The sequence below is a fragment of the Strongylocentrotus purpuratus genome, unplaced genomic scaffold (genome assembly GCF_000002235.5).
Source record: "Strongylocentrotus purpuratus isolate Spur 01 unplaced genomic scaffold, Spur_5.0 spur5_scaffold_12, whole genome shotgun sequence".
Classification (NCBI taxonomy): domain Eukaryota; kingdom Metazoa; phylum Echinodermata; class Echinoidea; order Camarodonta; family Strongylocentrotidae; genus Strongylocentrotus; species Strongylocentrotus purpuratus.
The window spans coordinates 31,343,079-31,364,176 of NW_022145597.1; the positions used below are offsets into that span (position 1 = coordinate 31,343,079).

Below are 21,098 nucleotides of genomic sequence, written 5' to 3' on the forward strand. Positions count from 1 at the left end.
GAAGATTGTTTTTATGTTGGGGACCGGGGTAAAATGCAATGAATTATTGAAAATGTATTGCATTTTTTTATTTTTTTATTTGTGGGAACTGCCCCCTACCCTAGCCCCCGCTGCGTACAGTCATGGTTCAGTGGCAAAGCAATGGCCTTGTAACTGTGATCGAGGCCCCAGGATCAAAACCGTGTCGATGTGCTATATTGGTGCCCTTTTGTGGGGCGTTAATCCTCACTCATTTATGACTTAAGGACGTAGGTCCCCTACTATTGATAAGCATAGTAGTATACACATGCTTTAGCAGTCACGCAAAAGAAACACTGGCAAATTATTATTCAATAAAATCTGAGAATGTATAGGCCTACTATTATCTAGATCTATTAGGAATAAATCATTGTCAAAATAATTCCATAAATTGGGGTAAATATTCCAACTGTATGACCGACAGTGTAGATCAAAATATGTTGTCATCCGATACATTTCGTAAGAATTCTAGGATTCATCATTCCAACTACCTGGTACTAGTCTGTATCCGTAGGGGACATGGCGGCGACAAGGTTCCGGGAGTGGGGCGGATATATCCACTATCAGCCCGTCACACCCTTTGTTTACAAACAAAGGGAACCTTGTGCGAACGGATATAGATATGCCACATGCTAATTACGTAACCGTGTACAGTTACTTTCAGCCAATTCGTGTTTGATCTGGAAAGGTTTCCACGTGTTTCAAAAAGGCGATTTTGCCACTGAATGTAATAAAAGGAGATGAAATCATCTCACAAAAAATGACAGGTAATTCGGCTGAATGGCTAGTTTTATTTTCTTTTCTGAAAATATATTAGACCCTGTGGTTCACAAAATGAGAGAGAGAGAAAAAAAAGATATCGCACTGATAAACAAAATCCCCTCTCTGAAAAAGCCGGTCATGTGACTAACGTCTAGCCAATGCACACCGGCGTTACAAAAGTGTTTGAGCAAGTCTCATACGAGCGTGGATATTGTAAATGGTAGGGGAGTTGTGGAGTTGTGTGTACAAGTATCCCGTACGAAGCTTTCCAACTTCAACCTAAATCAACTGCTCCTGATTAGCTAGACGCTCCATTTTCAGCATGTTCCAGCTCCTTTGGTGATTCTGGAAATGTAGATGTTTAATATTTTGAGCTAGAATGTTGGAAAATGACGTCCGAACAAGTGGGAGAAGTCATGACTTCGAACGCTCCCATTCCCGCTGAAGTAGGTTTGTCGACTGCCTACGATAGGTGAGCCAAGCGGACCATTTTATGACATTGAAAATATTTTGTTTTTTCGATTCTAAAATCTACTTTGAAATTTAATTTTTCGTTCATTATTTGTTTTTATCTTTTATTTCAGCCGACTTTTTGGATTCATGACGACGGAAGGGGAAGAGGGAGCCCAGAAAAAGGCCATGCTAAATAAGGTATGTTGATAAAAATAAATGTAGACCTATGAATGGGGACGTACAACCGGCGCGAATATACGCCAGTCTATAACGCCCTTGCACTGTGTTGCATGGATCTGTGTGTGTTAGATTCGCTTAGTCCTGGGTGTAGAAAGTCAACGTCGCAATGACCAATGTTTATCTGTTAAGTCAAAAAGGAAGGAATATTGAATAAGTATCATCTCACTATTAAAACCCAAGAATATAAAATTCTTATGCCTGGTGCAAATACAAATAATGCACGGCCCAGCGTTCGTTGGTGGGAAATGCAGTGCACGCGAGGTTTCTTTACTTGGTCATTGGTAACGCCTCTGTGCATCATGGCGAGTTCACAGTGTGCACCATCTGAAGAAACGTACGTACGAGCGTACACTGCATTTGAATTATGCACAACAGGGTCAAGTGCGTTATTTGTTTTATAAAATGGTGACACATGAAAATCAAAACAAACAAAAGTCTAAATCTAACGTTAGAGTCTTTGTTGGTTCTAGAAAATGAAAAGATAAGACCTTGCTACTTGCTCTAGCTACCCGTATGCTGCGCTGGATATCGATCTTTTAGCGTGCAATATCACTTTTGCCAGCGCTGTTTTGGCACAATTGTACATGTACCAAAAATAGGTGCATGTCATGTGACACGTTTTGACCAATCAGGATGCTTAAAATACTAGAGCTATTTTATAAGTATAATTACTCAAAGACTTTGAGTGTGAATATTAGAAATTTAGAATGATTCAAAAAAGAATTAGGCCTAAAACTAAAAAAGTAAAATAGATTCTGAATCTGATGGAGATTGAAAATTAAAATGAATGATCAATGACTTTCAGTTTTACAGAGAGAGAGCTTAAACTAAAGGTAAAGACCAGTATTGGAAATGCCCCAATTTTCAAAAAATGAAATGCAAGCTCTTATTACCAATCATGTGAAAGAACATGTTTTGAATATTACATGATGATAACAATTTTGATGGGAAAACGCCTACTAGGTGATATATTTGGTAAATTTGTGTATCTCTCGCCTGTTGAGAGATATGAAATGCATGTGTCGCGCACGTGTGTGTAGTCCCATATACACCTTTCTGTGTACAGACTTGGCCAAATTTTTTATCATTTTGATGATTCCAGAACCTTGCAGTACATCTATGCTAGATGATCAACCTTTTCTGATCGATTTCACAACGTTTCTTTCACAATGCAATCGCATGACCATAACTGGTCTTTAGCTTTAAGAAGAGTTAAACTAGCTTGTTCAGACAAGGAACAGTGAACGGTTAACCGCCCCCAAAATGTGTAAATGAATTGGAACTGCAAGCAACAACTTACCTGCGGGAATCGACAGAGCTCTGTGTCACATTAAGAAGTAAGAAACAGTGTTGAGTGTTTTACAATTTACGTTATCATAAAGAACTGCTGTGCCTGTTGTTTTGCCACGTCATATCTGAACAAACATTTAACGTTAAGTGTCAGATTGTTACTGTTGCCAATGAAATTGGAGTTCCTGCTAAATTATGTTCTTTCCCGGGTTTTGATTCAATTTAAATCTACATTACATGTACTTTAGTAAATAGAAAGATGCTAATCAAGAGTATTATTAGGTCAGGGTGATGCTCATCATGCTCCTGTCATGAAAACCTCCACCATTTACAGGATTTGGACTTTTGTGTCGATAATCACATCAAATAGGTTATCACCATAGTAAATAGAATAGTTGGCCTAATGATATCAGACTTTTTAAATGTTTTTTAAATTGGATATATTTTTGAGATCATTCATTTGTCAAGCTACACCCCCTCTAATCTCCACACTCCACCCAGGTGAGGTAAATGGGTACCTTGTACGACTGTACCTTGAAATGCACTGTGCGCCAATAATAGGGACTTTTAGATTTACACAACAAGAGCGTGGACTGCCGCGTGTGACATTGTGTTAAGGCGCTGGGCCGTGCCCGGCAGTGCCTTAAAAGGATGTCACAATACCTTAAAAGGATGTCACACGTGGCGGTCCACGTTCTCGTTGTGTAAATCTAAAAGTCCCTAATGACTGCCAGAGCCAAAGCCAGGCAAATAATTTAGCTCTACGGAAGCACATAGGGACATTGTATCATAATGTGATGTGCACTATACCCATTGTTAAAGTCGTAATAAAACCATATCTGAGTATCCAATAAAAAAGGGTTTGAGGATTTCTTTCTTTCTTTCTTTCTTTCTTTCTTTCTTTCTTCCCTTTTAATGACATGAAGCACAATGTAAATCACTTTTAAGTATACTGGGAAACACTGGAGGGTTGTCTAAACATTGCAGACATTTTTGAGTGTTTAAGAATATTTTATTTGATTCACTATGAGTCATGTTTGGCAAAACACTTATCAAAGAATGAGAGTAAATCTGTAGACTAAAAATACAAATGGTAGAAGATAGTACCTAAATGGTTTTGAAAACAAGTGCAGTCTTAAAATATGAAATTGACTGATTATTAAAAGATAATGCCAAAACAATGAATGTCAACATCGAACACATGAGTTTTAAATTCAATCAAATTTTTAGAGAATAAGTTCAGTCCGGAAATACTGTAGGTGACTTGTTGTTAAAAGCATGAATATAAGAGAAACAGGGGGTGTTTCATAAAGCTGTTCGTAAGTTACGCATGACTTTACGAACGACTTGAATATGGAAAGCCAAATGGGATGGTCAATCCTTTTTAATTGCATCAACTAAAGTTCAACTGCGCAGATGTAGATTAACATTCTTATTATAACAAACATTTTTTAATGCAAAGTAAATTTTTTGGCTTCATTAAATTGAGTTTACTGGAAATATAGTCACACTTTGTTAAAACATCTGGAAAAACTTTAGGCATCCTATCTGGCACTTCATATTCAAGTCGTTCGTTAAGTCATTGGTAACTTACGAACAGCTTTATGAAACACCCCCAAGATAAGAAATAGTATGAGCCTTTGAGGAAATTTTATTAATGACATGTTAGATGCTACGAAAACCACCGATTGGTGCAAATTATGAAATGTCATCTTTTCCTCACAGGTTTTCTAAATTTTCACTTCAGTTCCACATGCTCAATATTTTGTTGTATTTTAGGATGTGTACATGTATTTCTCAGTTTATTTTAACCTGCTTGGTTTACATACAAATGTGTAAAGGAAATTAGTATTACCAACATGTTACAGCAAGAGTCAGAAATTTTTTTCACAAGTTTTTATTTAAAATACAGTCTGAATACTTGTAGGCCTACATCACTATACTACATCACTATACTACAGTCAAACCCGCTTCAGCAAACCACCTGTATAGAAAGACCATCTGTTTTTAAGTTTTCCTTGAACATATCTTCTTATTAGAACATGTAGTAAATGAACCTGTACATAAGACCACCTGCCTATAAAGACCACTTTACACATGAAAGCTAACAAACTTTCATTTATTGTCCACAGACAATGTATTGAATTGTACTGGCTTGAAATACGTACATGTATGTATGAGTACAGGGTAGGCCTACTTCTGTTAGTCTACCCTGACTTATTTTAAATAAATGCATAGAAACGGGTCACTGAAAGTGAGAACGTGATAACAATTGGGAGATTTCTCAAACTTTAAAATCAATGTTCCTTTCAGAAATTGGCAACTCTGTGATCTCTATAAAGCACTTTTTTATATACTGTATATTTTAATGTTTGCAAAATACCACATGTACAGCTGTACCATGTTCAGATATTTCAATTCTACCAAATAAAAAGTTGATCTGCTGCCCTCTTGTGCAAAGCCAAATCAGTGGCCTATTTGTGTTGTACACTTTATTCTCTTTAAAGCAGACGGAACACGTGACAACCTGTATTTCAGTTGCTTACAAAGCATTTCAGTTCTTTTTTTTAGTAGATTGATCACGTTGAAGCTGTACAGAAGCTAGTGTAACTTACTTGTGTCTTTGGAATTGATTTAATTCAAATTATGCTATGGAACACACTCCTAGGAACCCCTGTTACCCCTCCCCCATAGACAACTGTTCCTCAGAATGAAGTCTTCCTCCAGGAAGGGGGAAGGGGTTGCCGGAGGGAGTTAATTGTTGAAGGGGGGGGGGGGGGGGAGCCAGAGATTTGTCCTGCTATGCAGATCTTTCAATTCAGGTACAATTCTAATATATCAGCTACACATTTACATTCTCCTCTTTGAAGGTGTGCAGATTGTGTAAATGTACCATTGGGGGGGGGGGGGGAGGTGGAGGTAGAAGAAGGGTATGCAGTAGAGAGAGAGAGAGAGAGAGAGGGGGGGGGGGGGGGGAGGGGGGAGTGTTGAGGGGTGATCACTTTCTAGGGGTACGTATCATGATGCACTTAATATCTTTTCATCCCTGGTGCAAGCTCTCATTCATCTGGCCCTGGTTTCCATCGGAGGTGTGCATACAGTACCAATATTGGGCAATTTAAAATTACTATTTACTGACCATTTTGTTATTGGCGCTCCTACTTGAGTCTTTTCTCTTTAATTTACATGTTTGTTTTACTTTGAGTTTGATGTATCGCATCGGTCAAGAGTTTGACCTGAGTCGTTTGACCTAGGAAAGCATTCATTTCACATGTCCAATTAAACCCAATTTGGCCAAACATGAATGAAATTAAAATAGAGAAATGCAATTTGAGTCGCAATTTGCTCTGATGGAAAGTAGCAAAATCAGAGAAGCTAATTGGTGAAAGTTTGACCAAAATCAGACAAACAATAACGAAAGTTATGAATTCAAAATAAAGATGTAATCACTATATAGGATTTAAAAAATTGGCAAATCAGTGGTTACACTTTGTGTCTGAAGGCTCTAAAATCTTAAAATATTCTACAAATCTGCTACTCTGATGTTATGCTTTCACTCAAATCAACTTGTGAGAAAGAATGACTTTTTAGAGGCAAAGGTCTGATTTCATGGAGGGGGAAATTGCATTGAATAAACTGAAGTTCTTGTTTCTTGCACCTTATTTTAGTCCCAAGACAAGTGGGGGCGCTCTAGAAGCGCTTTAGAATTAAAGGGATTGGGTAACTTTGTCTCAGATTCTGAAACAAAATCCTGGATTTAGCTCATGCTGCAATGATAATTGTAAACCTTTAGGACAGTCAGGAACCCCATGACTTTTACAAGTCGATCGTCTGTCTGATTATCAAGATATTTATGATTGGAAATCAAAATCAAATTTTGCGTTTTTCAAACGGTTTTCATAACCCTACTGTCTATTGGGGAAAATGAGTAGGGTAAAACCGATCACTCAAAGATTTTTTTCTTTTTTGAGGCACTACTTGGTCATTTTGAAGCGCAATTTTTTTAGGACTTCAATTTTACATCATATCACAGACACTGAAAACGTGTAGGGCTGTGAATCTCAGATTCAACATTGTTAAATGATGCCTTTAAGGCACATTATGAAAGCTAACTTGATGATTACTCACATTATCCAGTTATGGTTCAGAGACTACATTGTCGTTAAGTTTTCCCAGGGCCCAGGGCGAACCTCTGTTTGTGTTTTTGTGAAAATTTGGACTTGTTTACGCTGGCGTGAATAGGACGTATGTAGGTCAGGTCGCATCGCTCGGTTGGCAGCATGTGATTGAGTAGCTCTTGTTCACATCGATGAAGGTTTCATGGGATGGGACATGATTTTCATGAGTTAGTAACGAGAACATGCAAATATAATTTGTGGATATAAAGAGAATGTTATTTGGGAGTTGGGATTGACTATGAATGCCTATACCTGCTTTAACGGCCACCTGTCTATAAAGACCATAATTTGTCTTTCCCTTGGATAAGATTTATCATTAAAGTCTTTGCTAAAGGAACCTGTACATGAAGATCACCTGCCTATAAAGACCACTTTCATGTTTCCCTTGGTGGTCTTTATATACAGGTTGTCACTGGATTAGGACATTTGTGCAAGTACAAGTATTTGTCGCTGGTATATTAGTCAAACAAAATTAGTACATTGTATGTATGTACATATTTGGCAGTGAAAGAGCCAACAATTGAAACTTGAAACTACAGGACTACATATGAATTTCAAAGAGTACATCTGACTTGTCATTTAAAAAGTACAAATTTAATACATTATCCCGAAGGGGCCAAGAATCAAGAGTCAGTCTTCAAGTCTGTCTGAGGTGTTACTATTTATGTAGAAATGAATCTGCAACTATTTATGTTCTTGTCTGTGTTTGTCTGATGCTTTATTGAAAGGAATCTTGTAAAATTGGTTGAGATATAGGTTGTCCATGTTTGTCCATGCATTAGGTATCCAACCTTTTTGGCAAGTTGTTTTGAAGGAAAGCAGATAATTCCGAGTAACAGAATTGGTGAAAGTTTGAATGCAACATGTTGTATTATACTTGTAGACTACTTGTGTAGCATACTCTACGTGTTTATCCAAAATCAGTCCACAATGTAATGATTTATGGGTGCTTCTACCTGATGTCGATCAATAAATATGAATCACTGTCTGTCTCTATACCTCTATCTTTCTCACTCTCACCCACTCTCTCCTGCATTTTTTTGTTCTCATTCCCTTTCTGTCTCTTTTTGTATCTTTCTCTCTCCCTCTCTCTCAATGATATATGTTTGCTTTTATCACTGATATTGATCAATAAATATTAACCCCCCTTCTCTCTCTCTCTCTCTCTCTCTCTCTCTCTCTCTTTCCAGGCCATTGCCCAGCTTGAGCAGGAGATCAAGAAGAAGGAGGTCAGTGACCCTAAGATCTACTGCAAGCTGGGACACTACCATTTACTGCTGGGAGAATACAGCAAAGGTCAGTGAACTTTCTAGAGCACTTCTCGGAAGTGACCCATCTTCTGTTAACGTTTTCATTTTCAGCGCCGCTGAGAAGAGGGTTGAGTCATTCTTAGTCTGGGGTGATAGCTACAGTGTACCTGCTCGATCTGCATCTCAAATTGTGGCGAATCTATTTCCATTTCAGACTAGGGCTAGACATGACCTCCTTATCGAAGCGGATCGAGAAGTCCACACTATGTGCAGATCGAGTCATATATTAGGCCCTTATAACTCAATGTTGAGTTTCCCGTCACATTTTTTTCAGCTCATAATGAGGCAGCTATTTCATTATTCATTATTTGCAAGATTCCTTTATGTTAACTTTTTACCAGCACTTAATTCATTTATGTTGGTTCAACTTGTGTATTTCCAGTTTGTTAACTTAATACATGTATGAACATCTCACATCTCATTACATACACATTGTTAGTATCTTGATTATTTTCATGAATACAAACATCAATTATTGTTTTAACAAATCCCACACACACATGCTATAAATCCAAATAGAGGAATACTTTGATAGTAACAAGTGTGACAAATCTTTCTACCATAATTCACAATATATTTAAGTATATGTACTATTACTTCCAAGATATACATGATTCACAGCAAACATTTACACATGAATTACTTAAAGCATCTTATTCTGTATTAAATGCTTGTTTTCATTTTTCAAATGTCTTTATTCTTTCATGACCTCAAATCTTGGTATTTCAGGGCTTTTTTAAAACAGAAGAATGTTCCTTCATGCATTAAAACGGATGAACAGTAGCTATTATTATTATGCTGAATTAAATTGGATAGATTTGTTAAAGAGTTACAGTGGAAGCTGGTATTTAAAAAAAAACAGAAATATTTTAAGACAAAAAAATGAACAAGTCCAAATAAAACAATAACAGTTTGCAATTCACAACAATAATTCAGAAGTCGAACCGGAAAGAAAAAAATATTACCAAAAAAAAGAAGTTAAGAAAAAAAAGTTTTAAAAAAAAAAGTTAAAAAAAAAAAAGTTAGAAACAAAAATAATGAATCTTTCAGTTTTTTGATCGCCAACGCGTACAATAAATCACAGTGCGGGCGGGCGACGGGAAACTCAACATCAAGTTATAAGGGCCTTAGCTTATGATTCCATACTCGGTCCACTTCATCCCTTAATATGAAAGGGGCGATAGATACCCACTCAATCTGCATCTCACATTGTGGAGAATTCAGTTCCAGTTTATACTAGAGCCTGACACAACCCTCCTTATGGAAGCGTATTGAGAAATCAATGCTGAGTGTACATTTGTAGATCTAAGTCATGTATTACCTTATGATTCCATACTCAATCCTCTTCATCCCTTAATATGAAAGGGGCATATTCCTATTCTGTTTTAGAATTTTATTGTTTTTTGCAAGAGCTCTTTTTGGAATTACCACAGCTTTTTTGGAGCTTTTGGAGCTCCTGAACAAATAAAACATGTAACAGAAGATAAGATTTAATAATTGGCAACAAGAGAATCATAAGCAAATTTCCCAAGAAAAAAGTAAAATCGTGGCAAGATTCAAGCTGTCAGTTTCTATTTTCTTATGGACTCCATAGATGGAGACAATTTTACGGCAAAGATAATAATTTTAAACTGTGTGAAAAGATATATTCAAACTTTACTTGTTTTTGTTAAATATTGGAGCTACTGAATGACGTTCTTTGCCATCCTTTTTCCTCGTTATTCACAGCGCTATCAGCTTACCAGAAGTTCTTCACGTTGGATAGCGAATACTGGAAGGTAAGAAAACAAAAAATTGTTGAGAACCTCCGTCAAGATTTAAAATGTTTTCAAATGACTGATTACACCAATAGGAGGCTGTGTCCTGCATCATGAACCCTTTTCCTAGACAGAAATTTAAACATTTATCTGCAAAACACTGTCAAATGACCAGTGCAGTAGTGCTGGGGCTATCGTATAAAAAGTTGATATTGATCGCATTGATTGCAACAACGGACATAAGAGAAAGAAGAGAAAGGGGATTGCAAACTTGCGTTCGATTGGAGGACTTGTGATCGATTTTGATCAATCACAACTGTTTATAAGATGGGCCCCTGGTTACCCTTTAAGATAATTTTTTTTCTTCAAAATCATCTTATAAATGTGTGGAACAAAAGGACTTACTTTCTATCAAGTTGTTTTTATAAAAAGGGTGATTCTGTATGACATTTGTCTTTGTCCCACATATTTCATCCACTAATGAAGAATCTCTTTGGTATGACCATTGAATAATGGCGCTTTCTCCTATCACTACCACTAGTCATCGTCAATTAAAGAAGTTTTTTCAATTCATGGATGAAATGTATGGATTGCCATTTGTTGTCAGGGACACATTGCACCAAATCGCCCCAAATCAAACTTACATGTTCAAGCACGACACTATATATAGCAGAGACACTGTTGCCTGGAGTGCCGGCTTTAGGGTACAATTTGTGGTCTACATGTATGTCTACTGTTACACAGCTCTGTGCATATGCACCCATTTGTCTATGAATGTACATCAAAGTACCGGTAAGTCAAAAAATATTTAAAAAAATTGGGGGCCTACTTTTCAAACTTGCTTGCATGAAAATAACAATCCTTAAGTTGTTTTGCATTGAACTCAATGTAAATTTTGGGGGGCTATTTTATGACTTTCGGGCTCTTCTTGGCATTTTGGGGGCTAATTCGCCCCGAGTCCCTGTGTATTTTTTCCATGCATCAAACTGTAAAAACCAGAAACGTATGTATACTTGACACTGAATTTTAGCATTCCAGGGATGCTTACATTCCCTTTTCTAGTGGATTTTGTACCAAAAGTTTGATGATTTTTGTTCTGCTTTCTTTGTAGGATGCAACCTTTCTCTATGGACTGGGTATGGTCTACTTCCATTTTAGCGCCTACCAGTGGTAAGTCCCATATGCTTTTTTTTGTGTTGGTTTGTCGTTAGTGAAGTGTCCTACTACATGTTCATTTGTTTACGTGTATCTTTACGATGTCTGTGTACTTATTGTGTGTGACATTTAGGGACCTGTACTATTAAGTGCTATATATTTCTTTTATGTTTGTGGGTGCATACCTTTGCTGGGGAAAAGTTGAATTCCTTTTTGTGGACATCTTTGACGAAGATTCCCTGCTGATTATACATATTCGATCTTATTATATTAAGGCGTGTAGCTATATGCTTTAGGCTACTTTATTGTGTGTGTGTGTGAGTGTGTGTCTGCGTTAGTGCATTGATGGATGAAAGAGTGCTCAATAGTTTGCTCATACTTTTGTGAATATATTCTATTGATGTTCCTCCTGTTGACGTACAGTTGATCAATATGTCTGCCATACCTATATGCTGATCACTATGATATTGATGCAAAGATGCTCAATATCACAAGTCATTATTTACTTTTACGAACTGTTATATATATATTGTGTGTGTGTGTGTCTTGAGTATTGTGGAAATACCAATTATGAAAGCCGAATACAGATATTTACACTATTATCAACTGGGTACTTCACAAATGTAAACCACATTAAACTTAAAGTCCAACTGCTTTGCCGGTTACTTCCATTTTTAACCAGCATCAAATGAAATAAGCCAGGATGCATCGCCAAGAAATATTTTCAAGAGTATCAAGTTCCCTGTCTCCATTTTGACTGGTGTGGAGTAATCCTCACTAATCAAGTTTTCCTTCTTTATTTCCAACACCTTAGAGTATATGTATTTAGTACAGTATTGTTATTTGAAGTTCATTGGTCACATTACACATACAGAACCCTAGAGAATCTTGCTTTGACAGGGAAAATTGTGGGAAGAAGGAGTAGGGGAAGAAGGAGGATACTTTGGATGGACAGTCTGCAGAAATTGTTGGAAGAGAGATGAGTGAATGAACTGGGAGTGGTACTAATACAGAAGGCTAGAAGCCAAAGGTTGTGGAACAGCATGATCGCCAAAGTCAAACGATATGGCACTTAGAGAGAGAGAGAGAGATTGTTATTTATGTTTCACCATGGTGTAGGGTATGGAAAGCCAAAGCTATTGTGCCCGGCGGTACTCCATTGTGAAGGATTACTTTCCTGAAGTGAGCCCTCTCTAGAGATTTGCAGGCCAATCCCCTTTTTATGTAATTCGAGCTGAGAATCTGAAATCTCTTTGTGTTCGTTCTGCCTCTATGCACGAGCACCAGACTCACGCAAAGTAGTCTTGCATAAAGGGAAATGTGTCAGTTTAACTACTGTGTACATTTATTTTCTAAATCCCACTATGCCTATTATTCTATCCTCCTGCCATGTCAGGAAAGGCTATGCACTGTCAAAAAACGATTTTCTTTGAGAAAATAGGCTAGGAGCTTCAAATTGAACATTCTGGAAATACTGTATACTCCCCCTTTTTTTTAAAGAGAAAAGGAGAGATCGCTTTGTAATATAGAGCATGTTTCCTATCTCGGATTCTATCTATTTCTAGATTGGAGTACCATGCAAAAATCCACCTTGATTAACCTTTATTGAAGGAATCATTCAAAGTTAGTATTATCTGTTGTACTTGATCAATATTTCTTCCTCAATTACAATTATACAGAGATTCCTGTTTCAGGCCATAGCCTGATTTCCAGCCTTGAAAACCTCACAATTTCATGCTCTTTCAGGCTTTATATTTATTATACAGCACATTTGGAGCACACTCCAAAATATTACAGTCTCTCGTCAGACTTCTTGGGTGAAACCCACTGGTATCCCTGATAATAAAATGTTGTGTCTGAAACCTAGGTTACTACAAGGTCAGCCTCTTGCCCTAGAAAGGAAAGTGTATCAGTCGGAAAGCAGTTCCTCTCTAAATTTTCTGTTTTTTCTTCTTCTTACTGAATTAATCTCAGATAGTTCGCATCATGTATTTTGTTTTCCTTCGATCCTTGTGTACGTGTTTTCCTACATGAATAGTGAACATGGTGAATATCTTCTTGAACACTAAAATCTGATTTTTAGTATAGATTATGAGTGTACATCTTTCTGAGAAAAAAAAAATCACCAAGGACATTATTTGTAGTTGACACCTTATGAAATCTAACATTTATTCACTCTTGCCTTAATTTTTCAAGAAAAAGGCATAGAGCCCTGAAAATTAGAAAAAAATTCACAATGAATCGAAATAACAAACAACAAAAGAATTTTTTTGGTGGGTGGGGACAACCAGGAAATGTATTGATGACGTGAAGTGAAGCCCAACCGATTAAGAAGTAGGAATGTGGTATACACAAAGAAAAAATGACATACGGCATTGAAGAGTGCAATGTTTTTAAATTTTTGAAGATATGAAAACACATTCAGATTCAAACCTTGGCTGTCTGGAACATTTATTTAATGGAACATTCTTGAAATGAATGCTTGCATGTGATCTTGACAGTGTTTAAAAAAGTTTAGAATACCGGTAATAGGGAAATAATTAAATCTATCCTTCATTATATTGAGTATTATATGTGACATGTGTGCAGATATGCGCATATAATAATAATAATCTTTTAACATATTGACATGTTTGCATCTGCACATGGAAACTGACTACCCTCTCCCTTCATACATGTATATAACATTGTCTGTTCAGTGCCAAAAGGGTGTTAACTCTGTGTTAATATATATGATTTAAAGCCCTTCTGGCTCCAAAGGCACACGTTGTACAAATTATATGCCTGCACTTTACCTTATTATATATTGACCTACATGTACATGTGCATCTATCTGTGCGCATATCTTATGACCTAGATTCAGATAATCGAGTGAGATGAGTGTTTTTTGCCTGCAGTAAAGGCAAGGTAGAATGAGTTGTAGGCCAGGTCACAATAGGCCTGTTTTCATCAGCTTGAGTTTTTGCCAAATAACCCGCTATTTTCAGACTCGCTTGAAATTGCGTCCTCACCAGACTGATATGCTCATCAAAAACTAGCTAGGACGGGCGCAAATTAGCCTGCTATTTTCTAAATAGCGGGATATTTTGCATTTTGGAAACAAGACCAAGTGACCGGTTTTACCATACTCATTTTCCCCAATAGACTGTAGTGTCATAACAACTGTTTGGAAAATGAAAAAAAAAATTGATTTTGATTTCCAATCATAAATTATCAGACAGGCGATTGGCTTGTAAAAGTCATGGGGTTCCTAACTTACCTAAAGGTTTATTGTCATTGCAGCAGGAGCTAAATCCAAAATCTGAGACAAAGATACCCAATCCCTTTAAAGGGTTGGGCCCTTCCGGCAGCTCATGAGAGAAGGATTGTCTAGAGATGTTTTTTAAAAATCATAATAACAATATCATAATAAAGCATTCTTGTATGAAGCATATCACATCCAGTCTAAAGTGGGTCTAGTCTCGTTCTGGTTCATTTTGCTTTTGGTGACAATGCCTGATGCACTGTGAACTGATTTCTCTCATTGTCCTTGCAATAATGGAGATATAGAGATTGATGATTGAATACTGTGCCATTCAAACTTGTGCATAATAAAGGGACAAAGTACCCCATGTACTGCCATAACTGATGATTTTCCATGAATCTTAATTGATGTTATTGCTGTGCTGTGAAGGAAAATGGTTTACAGAAAGGGTCAAGTTGGCAGCTCTCAAATTGAGGTCAGATGGTGATTTTGATGTGAATTGCTTAATTAGAAAGCACTGGGTCTTCGGTTGAAAGGGTCAAGACTTGGTAGTTTGATTGGTCAGCAGGGATGCAGGTTTATACTAGTAGATATGCAACCATGTACATGTAGGTCAATATCCCAAGTAGGTCACTAGCGAAAGGGCATCTGCTGAAAAGAGATTCTTAGCAGAATTGTTGTTTTAGAAGGCTGGCAGCTCACCAATCTTGCGTGGTACAATGCAAATTCTGGATCTTTAAAAATTATATAGTTAGTTGCTAGAGTTTGCTTCTTGTAAATACATCTTCCTCTTTAGCTCCCGTCATGCAAATGATTTGTGTGAAATACATTCCTATTTTACTAGTTGTCAGTTAAGTTCTTTGTTCTCTGCTCTTCGTAACGCTTTCATACATTTACATTTCATAAGTCCATCTAATTTTACAAGTGTGTAAAATTAAGATTCTGCACGTAGCAGCCATAAATGTCAAAGTCAAAGAGAGAGAGAGAGAGAGAGAGAGAGAGAAAGAAAAGAAAAGAAAATAATGTACTGGATTGGGTTTTGAAGCCTGATATTTAATGTCTGTTCAGAGCCAGAAGGTGTTAACTGAAACCCATGATACTTTCTCTTGTTTCTCTTGTTCCATAGAAGGCCATGTAAAAAATATACATGTTTAGCGTACCCGCCGTTCCTTTTTGGGGGCCGCCTCCTATTTCTTTTTTTTTTTGGAATTTTTTGGAATTTTTTTTTGTTGAATTTTTTTAAAGAAAAAAAACATGAAAAACACTGTTCAAATGGATCTATTTCTGATTTTAAAAAAAATAAAAAAATTGTCGGCCGCCATCTTGAGAAATAGCCTGAATGTCAGGGAAAATGTACCGAGCAGCCATTTTGAAAGAAAAAAAAAGGGACTCCTTCCTATTTTTCGAAAAAACAGGATGCTAAGCGTTTTTTTTTTTTTTATGTGGCCTAACCAGAAAATAAAAGATTAACTAATATGTAGCCTACATGTCAAACAAATTGATAACTATCATCATACCTGTATGTTTTAAAGGGATCCGGTAACTTTGTCTCACATTCTGAAACAAAATTCTGGATTTAGCTCACGATGCAATGATAATTATAAACCTTTAAGTCAGGCAGGAACCCCATGACTTTTACAAGCCAAACGCCTGTCTGATTATCAAGATATTTATGATTGGAATTACAAATTTTGAAAACCGTTCGCCTGACGGTTTTCATAACACTACATTCTATTGGGGAAAACGAGTATGGTAAAACCGGTCACTCAAAGATTTTTACTTGTTTGAGGCACTTCTTGATCATTTTGAAGCGCAATTTTTTTAGGGCTTCAATATTACACCATATCACAGACACTGATAACACGTAGGGCCGTGTATCTCAGATTTAACATTGTTAAACGATCCCTTTAAATTGAAAGTTTGCCCTTTCTGAAATATTATATTGTTGATTTGCTTCTATTGTGTAAGAAACAAAAGTAAATTTACATTTTAACCAGGCTTTTGTTTGAATTATTGCCACGATTAATGGCATACAACGTACTGTCTAAGAATGCAAACATGTACATGTAGGCCCCATATTCATTTCACATATTGATTAAAGGTAATACAAAGTTTTGGGAAATTTTGAGTATTGGGTGGATAATGAATCTTTACAATTTAAAATTTACCGGTGCTCCCGGTAAATTTTGATAAATTTCAAATAGCGCCTACAGCCGTACAATGGTAGCTGCGACCATGAAATTCTCAAAATATGTAGTTGTGATATATAATTTCCAAACGGGAATAGCTAATCAGTCGATTTTAGTCAAAAAACATTGTTTCATAGCTAAATTAATATCTTGACCTTGAGAGGGAGCTATACAACATGAGTTTATTATTTATAATTTCACAACTTTAGACTCGATTTCAACCGGGACAACTTTCAATGAATATTGTAGGAACGCATATGCTTTCAATATGTTAATTTGAACCAAATTCATGACCCCATACCAAAACTTTGTAATACCTTTAAGCCTACTCTTGATAAAGAGGAAAAAAGAGAGGGAGAGAGAGAGAGAGAGAGAGAGCTCCATCGTGTACTGTCGATGAAGAGCAATCTTGGTGACAGCTTGATGCATTGATACATGGACATCATGGTTTTATCTCCTGGCTGAACCACAACATGACCGCATTATTACCCATGGGACGAGACAGATGCCAGCAAGGGGTATCATTTCAAATTTATATGACTTGAGATGGCAAAGAGAGAAAGAGAGGGGAAGGCAAGTACGAAGAAAGGAACAAGGAACATAGAGCTATGTAGATATAGCGAGAGAAAAAGGATGAAAGGAAAGAAAGAAAGGAGGAAGAGGAAGGAGAAGAAATAGAGAGAGAGAGAGAGAGGGGGGTGGGGATAGGCATATTTATACATGTACATGTTGGCTTGCATATCTAGGCCTGACATGTAAGATTTTGAACAAAAATTAAAAATGAATATATTATACATCTACATGTATGTGTATATCAAGCCTATCCCCCATGCACCTCTCTACACTAGTGTTTTTAATGTTTTGTTTTTTTCAGTTCAGAATTGTCAACCTTTTGTACAAGCTGATTTCTGAACTATGTGCTACATTCAAGTAAACTACATGTATGCGTGATAATTAATGATTTGGTGCAAAGGGTTGATCCTTTTCAACTAGGAAGTAAGGGTTGCATTGGATGGAAGACTGGCCCCTCATTCTATTGGCAGGAGAGAGAGAGAGATAGATAGATTAAGAAAAACAATACAAGAATACTCCTGATATGACAGTGGCCTGTGCTTACAGCAAAGAGATGAGAGAGAGAGAGAGAGAGAGAGAGAGAGAGAAAGAGAGAAGGATTGGGGGGGGGGGGGGGTGGGGGGGAGGGGAAGAGAGAGCGCTGAGTGAGGCATCGAGAATATGGTTCGGGTTTGGAGGGGAAACAGAACGGGGTTCATCTACAGTTCACGTCAACACCGGTGAGGCTCCAGCGTAACCTTTCTGTCCTGTCTAGCGACTCCGTAATGATAGAGCTAAAGGACAGATGCTGCCTTGCTCTACATATATACGCATAAACCACACTACGACACACACTCACACACAAACACAAACAAAATACCAAGGCACATATACACAAACACACACACACACACTCTCATGCACCCACACACTCATCACATCCAAGCCGAAATCAACCCCTGCTAGCTCAGAAATGACGTTTTGGAGCTAGCTCCATGGGGGTATAAATTCTTTGGTAGTGTATGGTGGATGAATATATAGCTCGGGATATTACATTCTTCCTGCAGCTATTTTCTCAGGGGCAAGTTTTTTTGTTGGTGCTGCAACACTCAACGGTTCATAACATCAGCCAGGCCGGCTGCGATGTCTCACCAGTCGGGCAGGAGGGCAAGTCTGGACTGGACGTTGGAGTTCCTTCCTATCTCTGAAGCGGACCTCGGGTACAAGGTCTTGGAAGAAGTCTGGAGGAAGTTGATATCGAGTGTACTTTGAACAGCAGCGTCTGACACTCTTTGACTTCTCTGACAGGTCTTTGTTTTGATCCGATCACCGCTGTCTACGACTACTGGTGTCATTATCTGGGATTTAAATGGTGGGTGTGTTAGCCGGTACGTGGGAGTTCAGTCAGTGGCTCAGTGTCTCGCTCTCACTCGCTCTCCCTTAAAGACGCCTCTCTGATTGGTGGAAAGTGATATTCATGATCATATTCCCGGAAAATTGTGAACGCGTGGAAAATCGTGAATGACTTCCTTTGATGCCTATGTGGATGGTTTGAGTGATATTCTGAATTATTGCTTGAAAAAATCCACCTACATGTATGTGAAGATAAATTTTCAAGACATTTCTCCCATACCAATAAGACATGTAATCTGGATGGTTTTGGTGATATCCTACATATAGGAAAAAGAATATGTATGTGAATTTTGAATTTTGATGCAATGTCGATCCGAAACAAGTAAGGCAAGAACTTATCACCTATTTGAAAGGAAGAGATATATTCTTAAATGAAAAGGAATGACAAAAAACTATTATGAACAGTGTTTATTTTGGATGTCAGCGGTGGGATATGTAGCAGCATATTAAACTGTGTGATGATGTGAATGTACCAACTCTTGTCTGATACATTTAGTATCGCTTTTTTTACTCAGGAACTCTGTGCTGCTCAACAGATTACAAGACTCATGGGCACATGCTACTAGTCTGTGCTATTTTGGAATACTGACTTTCGCTGCAAGTGACTTCCCCGGCAGGCAGCTGCTAATTTGAGCTGCATTGCTTGTGATTTGTGTAACACTGCTACCTCATATTCATTGTACATTGTGACTCGTATGCTGTCGTTGCTCTGCATATAACCTCTCAGGGGTAGTTTGTAACTTGGGTGACCCAAGGTTTCAGGTCGATCTGTCACCTCCGCTGCTGTGTCCAGTGGTGGTTCTCCAGGAATATTTATTGGAATTATATCATTATCAAGTCTTCTATCAACAGTTTGGACATTGATCGTCGCATAGGTTGGAGGCTTCAAATAAGGTAATTTTTGTTGGGTATTTGCTTGTTGAATGTTATTGTGCAGGGAAGGGGGGCGGCGCTAAAGGGTGGCGCGCTATGCCCAAGTTCTCCAGGTATGGTTATGCCCCTCTAAACCACTCCCGACACACACAACTTCTTTGCAATTGTAATACAATACCCTTATGACCAGTCTTATGTACATTACGTACATTTAAAGGTATTAGGTAACTTTGCCTCTGATTCTAAACAAAATCCTGGATTTAGCTCACCTTTAGGTAAAAAATGAATCCCTTGACTTATAGAAGCCAATCGCATGTTCAATTATCAAGATATTTATATCTTATCAGGGAATAATTTTCCTGGTATCGCATCGCAATTTGCTATGCATTTTTGCATGACTGCTATACAAAATATCTTTTGTGTAGCAGTTTTCTTCCATAGAAATGTACAGAATTTCATTTGAAATATTTATCCATCGGCTGAAATTGCTAATCAAAAAATTTGAGGAAAATTATTCCCTGCTTATAATTATAAAGATTTTACTTTTTTGAAGCACTTCATGATAATTTTTTTTAGGGCTTTAAATAATACACCATATCACGACACTGATAACACGTAGGGCCATGCATATTAGATTTGTTAAACTGGAAACATTGTTAAACAATGCTCATACATGTGTCTCATGTACATGGCTTCCTTTTACAGGATATTGTCTGGCCTCGCATTCAGGCCATTCAAGGTATTCTTCCTGTTTTTCTCAAAATTCCATTTTTGTTTGCGGTGTTAACCATGAGAAAATGTTAAAATACCATACATAAACGTTTTATTAAATCCATTTTTTTTCTTTTTTTCCCCAGAAATGCTTGTACTTGAAAATTGTTTGTTAAGGCAATAATAGCTACCATTTGATATGGTTCAGTTTTGTATGAAAAAGAGCCATGGAAAAAAAATATAGAAAGAGAAAACACTGGCCAGAGAAAAAAAATGTTAAAAATTTTTTGGGGCTACTTTTCAAGCTTGCTTGCATGAAAATAACACCCTTTAAACCGTATTGCATTGAACTCGATGCATATTTTGGGGGCTCTTTTATGACTTTTGGGGGCCCCTTTTGGCATTTTGGGGGCTAATTTGCCCTGAGCCCCCATGTAATTTTTCCCCTGACACTGGCATTGCTTAAGGAAAACTCAGATTTGTCATTATAAAATCCAGCAAGAGCTTCACTTAACAAAATTACTGTAAAAAACATTGTTTTTGTTAAGATGAATCTCAGGCTAAAAAAAAGAAGAAACCGGTACACGCTTTCAGTATTTCAAAGAATGTAGGCAGATACATGTAGGTTGTAAAGGACCTACAAAGATAGGGAATACAGTACATGTAACCTGTACATGAAAGTATGCAATCTGCGTTTAAAAAAAAATTGCCAGCAGATGGGTTGTAAATGACTCAAGCCGTCACTTGGCACCGGGGAGTGTAGATGTTGCACCGTTTGGGTTTTGTGGTCTGTCGTGTAATTGATTCGTGAAGGAATGGATTATGACATCACAGACTGAAGGTTGAAATGTATCTAAAACTTGTCATAGTGCAAAACTTTTATTTATAGAACGTTAATCTTTCAACGAATGAAAATATTCGCACTATTGAATGAATGAAAAACATTCATTATT

The 21,098-nt window shown here is 37.3% G+C and overlaps 1 protein-coding gene across 1 annotated transcript; it reads left to right on the forward strand.

Annotated features, from left to right (window-relative positions):
- The first annotated feature begins 973 nt into the window (after positions 1 to 973).
- Positions 974 to 11,613, forward strand: LOC764975 (histone demethylase UTY). Its single transcript, XM_001201699.4, has 5 exons — positions 974 to 1,252; positions 1,365 to 1,431; positions 8,132 to 8,237; positions 9,980 to 10,029; positions 11,120 to 11,613. The coding sequence occupies exons 1-5, from the start codon at positions 1,170 to 1,172 to the stop codon at positions 11,180 to 11,182; spliced, it is 369 nt and encodes a 122-aa protein (XP_001201699.1). The 5' UTR covers positions 974 to 1,169; the 3' UTR covers positions 11,183 to 11,613.
- The last annotated feature ends 9,485 nt before the right edge of the window (positions 11,614 to 21,098 follow it).

Coding starts and splice junctions, on each gene's coding strand:
- LOC764975 (XM_001201699.4), top strand. CDS start 1,170: ATGACGTCCGAACAAGTGGGAGAAGTCATGACTTCGAACGCTCCCATT. Junction 1,432..8,131: donor AAAAGGCCATGCTAAATAAG/GTATGTTGATAA, acceptor CTCTCTTTCCAG/GCCATTGCCCAGCTTGAGCA. Junction 8,238..9,979: donor GCTGGGAGAATACAGCAAAG/GTCAGTGAACTT, acceptor CGTTATTCACAG/CGCTATCAGCTTACCAGAAG.